Genomic DNA, 7,799 nt, shown 5'->3' with positions numbered 1-7,799 from the left:
GCGGCCGAACTTTAACTTTCGGGGGCCGAACCTGCATTCTGCCTCCTTGGCCTTTTCTCTTCAAACTCAATCATTTTCACTCTAAACCTTTAAAATACTTGAAAATCTTTTAGAAAACCTTTCTCTTACCCTTCTAGAAACCTCTGACATCCTCGAATTCCACCGGACGGTAGAAATTCCGATGTCTGAATCTGCCGGGTATTACATATTGGATAACCCATTAGCCCTCAATATGTATGATGATTAATGAAAGTCCAAGGCTGCCCATGTCCACGCGTCATGGCATTTATTTATGTATGATTATTAATGAAAGTCCAGGACTGCCCATGTCCACGCGTCTTGGCATTGTGTGATGATTAAGAGGAAGTCCTGCGGAGCTCCGTCGAGGGCCGAGCACATTGGAATTAGAGGGTTATTGGTGACAAATCCATCCGTGATGTGAATTGTATGTGTTGTGATGCATTACATGAAAGCATAACTTATGATAATGTTTTATGGTTCTGCTCACTGGACTTTTTAGCTCACCCCATTCCCTTAACCCCTAGGTGTACAGGTACGGGATAGACCAGGATGTTAGCAAGAGTAAAGTCATGTTTATGTAATAGTTAGATGTGAACATGAAAATGTTGTAATGTAAAGTGTTGAACAGTCATGTAATGTAACGATGATATTGGGGATTAGAATTGTGCTTGACCCTAGTATGTATGGTTAATCCCTTTTGTATACATGATCTATGTAATATTTTTTGATGTTTATGTAAGCCAAGCTTAATGTATGATACGTTACCCCATTGGAGCATTTGATGAGGGCTCCAATGTGGGGTTTTATGATTATGAGTTTGTGCATGCACAGGTTAAGCTTGGTAAATGAAAGAAAAGTTTAAAGTTTGTATGTTTATGTTTGATCATGTATAGGATTTAACAGGTGTACAGGAGGTATGTTAGGCTTGTTACGGGTCCCGGCGGCCTTAAGCCGATTTGGATCCTAGCGCCGGTAGCGGTTCGGTTTCCGGGTCATTACAAATTGGTATCAGAGCCCTAGGTTCATATGGTCGGACCTAGAGAGTGTCGGGCTCATAGATGTTATAGAAGGGCAAGCACAATAGGAAAATCATGTCCACTAGGATAGGATGTAGAGTCCTGTCTTGAATGATGATGTGAAATGCCATGATTTTATGTGTAACGACCCGAAAATTGGACCGCTACCGGCGCTAGGATCCGGGTCGACTTAAGGCCGCCGGGACCCGTAGCAAGCCTAACATGCATCCTGTTTACCTGTTTAATCCCATACATGATCAACAACATACATAAAAATTAAAACTTTTCTTTCATACATTCTACGTCCCGGCACTTTGGAAATGTAGAGGACTATTGGTGACAATACCATCCGAGATGTGAATAGTTGTGAGACCATATCGACGGCGGAAAGAGGTTCGGCGGATGCAGTTGATGGTACCGATGTCGATATGACATATGATTGACCTCTCCTCGGCTAAGATGAGATTATGAATGTTTTAAGGCTCTATTCTCTCATTTCTTCTGTTTGCTAATGAAGAGCTCCTTCTACTACTGCATTGGTCTTCTTGAGTTTGTGTTTCTTCCTATCTTTCTAGTGCTTTCCTATTGTGGTGTTTCTTCAGTGTGGAAGGTGGTAGATTTGCAAGCTGCAGTTTCCTGTTCTTCGCAGTAGGTGGTTGTGGGGATGGTTATGGAAGGTGCGAATAGGACATCAAAAAACTCCTCAATTTCTCCTTGGTGTCGTGAAGCTTCTAGATTTTAGCTTTCCATGGTCTATGCTTCTGCTTGCCTCCTTGTGATGCTTTTTCTATTTAACAGCAATAAAAGAATAGAATTTGTTGAAGTTAACAAAATAAATAGAGATTTTTGCATTTTTGACAAATTGGCCAATTAAAATCTATTGATCTAAAATCAGAGGTTATTTTTAACTATTAGTCAATAAATTTAATGTGGTCGAATGAGAGAGGGATTTTCTTAATGGAATATTTACTTCCCGTATTCATCAAATTTAATCCCCAATTTAATTTTTAATTAATTAAATGTACAAGAATAATTTCAGATAAGCAATGACAATACTAGCCACCGTATTACATGTTATTCATATGCTACGTAACGAAGCTCATCAACTGCATGCCTTCTCCAAAGTCCAAACCAACCCTTCATTAACAGGAAAAACTGGCAGAATTGCAGGGTGCAGACATCGCAGAGCACAGGCAGGATTTGTTTTCACAAAGAAATATATAGGACAAAAGCAGTCCCAGATCCATGTATGTTCCCACTCCTATGATACATGCACACGCATGCACGACACTCGCCGTCTTTTAAATATTATGAATCGACTAGAATTTCATTCAATGTGAGATGTGGCCGACTTCAGCCGCTTCATGCCACGCAATACGCATAGTCGTGCAGCATTAGAGTTGGAAATAAGACATCATCCTTATCCAGTTAGGGAGGTGTCCCTAACAGATCAATGCCAAGGCCACGTGTGCTCGCTCTCCGTCTCCCTTCATCCTTCCACCTCCATCGACAACTAGATTTTTATTTCTAGACGAAGTGTATGCGACCTGGAAATGCAAAGACCAAGTCCCCTGTCGCTGTCGCTCTCTGCCATCCACGTGTAAATTCTCCTCCCTTTTACTACACCTCTTGCCTTCTCGTCCGCCCACGTGTCCGGCGCGTTCCCACCGAGAGAGAAACGCGCTCACTCCTATAAACACTCTTCCCTGAAATTCCTCTCGCAACGCACGTTTGCTGCTTTTCTTCTCAAACATCATTCATGGATTCTCAAGACGTCAAACGCCGTACTAAAGACGCTGACCAACCTGACACCACCACCGACGCTAAGAACGAAGACATGAGAACTAAGCGAGAGAAAAGAATGGCTATGGCCAAACGCGGTATTAAATCACTAGGCGTAGCAGTCGCCTTGCCTCTTGCTTTGTCCCTTTTCAATATCTACTTCTTCGGCTCCAGAAACGGCTATGGCAACATATCGAAACCTTTTTGGTTCCCGCCTATGTGGGCTCTACACTTTGCCTGCTTGAGTTCCACCTTCTTAATGGGTCTCTCCGCTTGGCTCGTTTGGGCTGAAGGAGGGTTCCACAAAGAACCAACGACTCTATCTCTCTACTTGGCGCAGCTAGGTCTGAGTTTCGCTTGGGAACCGATTGTGTTCCGGATGGGAGCCACATGGTTCGGTTTGGTTGTGTGCTTGGCTATGTTTGGGGCTCTTGTTGGATGTTCTCGCAAGTTTATGAAGCTGAATCCGATCGCTGGAGATTTGGTTAAGCCTTCTTTGGCATGGGCTACAGTTGTAGCCATTGTAAATCTAAAGCTTGCTTTAGTATGAAATCTTGGAAGTACAGGCTAGAGGGATTGTTGTTTGAGAGAAGACTTTGATGGTGTTTTTGTAAAATCGTAACAGCTTTACGTGCTTTTATATAATTTATATATAGGTAGTTCCTGTAAAATGTTTTCTTTTCTTCGTTCTTTTTCTTTGTAGTTTCGTGGTTATGGCCTTTATTCTCAACTTGTGACTAGCGAGAATTTCATCTTGCTATTGTAAAAAGATCTTAGAAGTGCGTTATGAAAAGTTTGAAAGACATTTTTGCTGCTTTTTTTTTTCATTTGATGCATAATTACATGCATTAACATCGTCGATATGCATGAAGCAAGCAATGTAGGAGCAGGGGAGATTAATTTTCTGATACAAACGCCAAGAATCTTAATTATGGAATTGTAGTATACATAGATAAATATTTTCCTTTTTTAAATCTAAAAATGTATTTAAAATCGGTGATGTGGCTTACGAGCATGCAGATATTATGCCTTCACTTCAGGTTTATAATTAAATTTTTTGTTCCATTTTCAAAATTTTTCCTACTAACTGTTACTCTCTGTCAAATCAATTAATTTATACACTCAAATTTATTTGGCAAAGTAAAATTATAGTGTTAATGTTAATCTATGAACAATAGGAGTTGGATGAGACGCCTGAGTTAACGACGCAGGACTCTACAAGTCCATGATACTGTCGTGCGTGTTTTTTGAGTGGGAAAATGTTACCGGGATTTAGTCCAAATCCGTCTCTCTATAAAGTTTAATATTTTTATATTAAATTCATGATTGTATGAATCAATTTAAGACACGTATTGGCAGGTTCTTCTATGAAAATACTAACTAGAATTTATTTTCTTATATTAATCGAATTCAGTTAAAAATTTATTTTTTACATAATTACTTAAAACAGGATAAAGATATCTAAGGCTTTATTTATTTTACAGAAACGAGGTATATATAAAAAAAATTATCATTTCAAGAAAATAAATTAATTTTGCATTGGTCGGTATTAATATTAAAAACAAAAAATGTTTAAGTAAATTTATGTATAAAAAATGTAATTTTTTCCTGTTTTATAATTTTTTTATTATTAAAATTATTTTATTTTTTTAATTGATATATTATAATTTTATTGTATTTTAAATTAATTTATCATTAATTATTATTTATAAAAATAAATATTTAAATATTTTTTAATATCTAATAAAATTTAATATATTTAAAATAGATATAATTAAAAAATTATCTTTTTAATATGTGTAAAAAAATTAAGTGAATAAAAGTTATCAACGGATTATTACTCTTTTGAAAAAAGTTTTTTTTTTATATTTATTTTTAAATTTTTATTTAATTAGAAAAATACTTTTAATTAAACTAATTTTTAAAATTCTCCAAAGAGAAAGAGAGGAAAATATTTCCTCGAAAAGATATTTCCCTGAAACCAATGGAACGTAAATTAGTACAATTTGCAACTGTCACTCTCAACTTTGCTCAAAAACTTGAATGCTAAATATAGGAAATAGGGGACCTGATTACTGAAGCAATATTGAGCTGCTTTTAATCCAGTGTGTTACATGTAGTTTGCAGGAGACGAGCAAATTTTCCTGATCACCATTGAATCGCACCTTCCTACTCATCACAGCAAAGTTTTCTCAAGGTTATGGATGTTCTCCTTTTCTGATTTAATTCCTTCCCCTCCCAAATTTGAAACCCTGGCTTGCGATTAATTTCATGCTTCCATAGGTAGCGAGCATCTCCCCATAACAGAACAACAGATCCAGGGGTTAAGTGAACAGGAACTCTTGACACATGCTGATCCTTTGCTCCTTTTCCATTTTCACAAACTTCTTCTACTCGTGTAAAATGCATCACACACGATGACTCCAGGGAGACGATAGCAATTCCATCTTCAAAGCGCATGAGGTCAACATGTGCACAAATACCCTGTTCATGAAAGAGGCAAAAGCATTAAAGAGCCATTCATTCTCAGTATACCAATGATGAAGTAAAATATAGAAGTTGAAGTATAAGCAGGGATGGAAGAATATTAAGGCAATATTTGGCGACCATATGAATTGATATTATCAAAAATTTATTTCTCTAATCTAACATCCAGGAGACCAGGACTCTGTAATTTATGAGTAAAGAAGATCTCAAGCAACAATAATAAGTGCAAAGTAGAACACACAATTTAGAAGTCAAAAAAGAATAATACCATTTATCAAGCCAAGCAAATTGCAAGGCATAATTTATAACCTTCAAATCACCATTACAAGCCAAGTAAATTTCCATTAGAGCAACATTCCAATTGAATATGTGAGGAGAAAACTCTCATATCAACCAACCTCTGAGCTCTGACTAGTAAGGAATATTAAAATATATCATCTTATTATCCTATGTATTTTTCATAGCACTATTTATTTAGTAAATAAACATCATCTGATAGATATGCTTAATATTAAAGGACAATATCAAACAAGAACATATACATACATACATACGCCTGTGTTGTGTGTGTGTGGATGGATATTCTTATATCCAGATATCGATTTCTTTTCAGAAACACCATATTTGGAGACTTCCATGCATACAGCTTTGTGGCAATTTAGTGATAACTCAATCATTTAGTAAAGAAGCGACAAATCTAAATGTCATTATGAAAAGATATAATGCAAACATGAGCTTCATAAAGTTTCTTTATTATAAAAGATGATATTGAAGATAATAAAAGTGTCATGTAGATAATTTACCATAACTAAGAACATGGTTTATGCAGAGGGCTGAATCGCACCTCACCTGGTTGGTATACATTTACAATTAGTTGATCAAATAGTGGCTCTCTCCACAACAAATTTCTTGGCATAATACAGGTGCCTTTATCTCCACAACCAACTGACTCTGTAGATTCACAAATTTGATCACCAAATAGCACCACCACTTCACGAATAGAGTTAGAAAGTTCAATGGCCCAATATGGGAGATCCCCAAATCTCATAGCCTGCAGGGAACACTAAGACCACTATAAATATAAAATCCTCCAAGTAATAAGCCTATTGGAAACAACCAACATTGAATTACACCAAATAAATATGATTCCACACATTTGTCACAATATTCCACAAACTTTTCTAATCCTTTTCTCAATCCATGAGAAAGCAAAGTGATGCCTTGATATCTAAAGATATTTGCAGTACTACTTTTCATAACACTCTTTACAATCACTATAGATGTATGCTTGCACCATCATGACAATGTTTGAGTAAACTTCCTTTCTGCCCATGATTTGTGCATAACAGTAAACTTCCTTTCAGCCCATGATTTGTGCATAACCCAAGTCACTTACCTGACAATTGCAGAGCATTTTAATCAAGTCTAGCCCAAGCTCACTATATAACTAGCCGGTAAATTTCAGAATCAGGTGAACAGAAACAAACGCTATTCCGAAATAATATAGACAAAACACTCATATCAAATAACAACAATAATATTAGTCACCCATTTATATAGTTTCTATGAAACAAGTTTGCGAGTTAGGCGTAGCTTCCGTAGGACGCACCTGATTGTTAGAGGCAACCGTGAACCATCCCTCTGTAGAAAACTTATCAAACTCAGCTAAAAGATAAACAAAGAAATAAAAGGAAAATTGATAATTTTTTGCTTAACCTAAGGGCAAATTGGAAGCTATAATGCGCTGAAATGAAATGAACCATTTTGAATGGCGGAGAGCACTGTAGATTGTTGCTGAGGAGACAGGAAGTCTCTGCACAACCACAGACCGCTAATTTCCTTGATTGGTTCCCAAATGGGGTTTAGGTCGACGGTTGAGCGTGATCCATCTTCGCATACTGATTCTTGGATTGGTTGTTGCTGTTCGTAGTCTTCACTGTCTGATGATTCACCGAAAACTTGTTTCAGAAGCATCTCCTGATCATCCATCATAATTGGATTTTCGCTTATTTTCCGTCTTCAGGTTCTTCTGCATAATTGAAAATTAGCCCTTGGGGTTTTTAAAAGTTCAATATTTTTTATTTATATTTGAGGCAGCATGTGATATTTTAAATTAAAATTTTTTATTTGAAAAAGAAATTATAAAAGTTTAATATTTTTTTGACATATTATAAAAAAAAATTAAATCTTTACATGAATTCTTGATATATACTATATCTAAATTTTATAATTTATTGTAATTATATTTAATTACTCAAATTTATTTTGATTATTTTTAAAATTGTTAAACTTATTATTAAAATTTAAATATATTTTTTAAATAAAAAAAATTAATCTCATCTAAAAAAAGAACTAATCATGATTAAAATTTAATACGTTCAAAATCTCTTTAGAGAAATTTGAATATCCTTTTCTTTTGAAATCCCTAAGTTATCTGAATCCGCTTCTCTCCCCTTTGGTTGAAAAAGGAAGAGAAAGGGATTCAGATCTTTC

At 35.8% G+C, this 7,799-nt stretch overlaps 2 protein-coding genes across 2 annotated transcripts; one reads left to right on the top strand and one right to left on the bottom strand.

The window, feature by feature from the left end:
• The first annotated feature begins 2,516 nt into the window (after positions 1–2,516).
• Positions 2,517–3,635, top strand: LOC110615002 (translocator protein homolog). Its single transcript, XM_021756706.2, has one exon. It carries the CDS (start codon positions 2,797–2,799, stop codon positions 3,367–3,369), a length of 573 nt encoding a protein of 190 aa, XP_021612398.1. The 5' UTR covers positions 2,517–2,796; the 3' UTR covers positions 3,370–3,635.
• A 1,118-nt stretch (positions 3,636–4,753) lies between these two features.
• On the bottom strand, positions 4,754–7,366 carry LOC110616040 (alkylated DNA repair protein alkB homolog 8). The gene is made up of 4 exons (XM_021758344.2): positions 7,067–7,366; positions 6,916–6,947; positions 6,151–6,357; positions 4,754–5,303 (listed from the first exon to the last, which is right to left on the bottom strand). The coding sequence occupies exons 1-4, from the start codon at positions 7,296–7,298 to the stop codon at positions 4,989–4,991; spliced, it is 786 nt and encodes a 261-aa protein (XP_021614036.1). The 5' UTR covers positions 7,299–7,366; the 3' UTR covers positions 4,754–4,988.
• Positions 7,367–7,799: the final 433 nt, after the last annotated feature.

This window comes from Manihot esculenta, chromosome 5 (genome assembly GCF_001659605.2).
Source record: "Manihot esculenta cultivar AM560-2 chromosome 5, M.esculenta_v8, whole genome shotgun sequence".
NCBI classification, from domain to species: domain Eukaryota; kingdom Viridiplantae; phylum Streptophyta; class Magnoliopsida; order Malpighiales; family Euphorbiaceae; genus Manihot; species Manihot esculenta.
This window is presented reverse-complemented; position numbering and strand designations above follow the sequence as displayed.

Bases quoted from the DNA above. Each gene is read 5' to 3' on its own strand.
- LOC110615002 (XM_021756706.2), top strand. From the start codon at position 2,797: ATGGATTCTCAAGACGTCAAACGCCGTACTAAAGACGCTGACCAACCT.
- LOC110616040 (XM_021758344.2), bottom strand. From the start codon at position 7,298: ATGATGGATGATCAGGAGATGCTTCTGAAACAAGTTTTCGGTGAATCA. The intron at 6,358-6,915 runs GTGCGTCCTACG...TGTTCCCTGCAG, and splicing joins CGGTTGCCTCTAACAATCAG to GCTATGAGATTTGGGGATCT. The intron at 5,304-6,150 runs GTGCGATTCAGC...TTTCATGAACAG, and splicing joins ATGTATACCAACCAGGTGAG to GGTATTTGTGCACATGTTGA.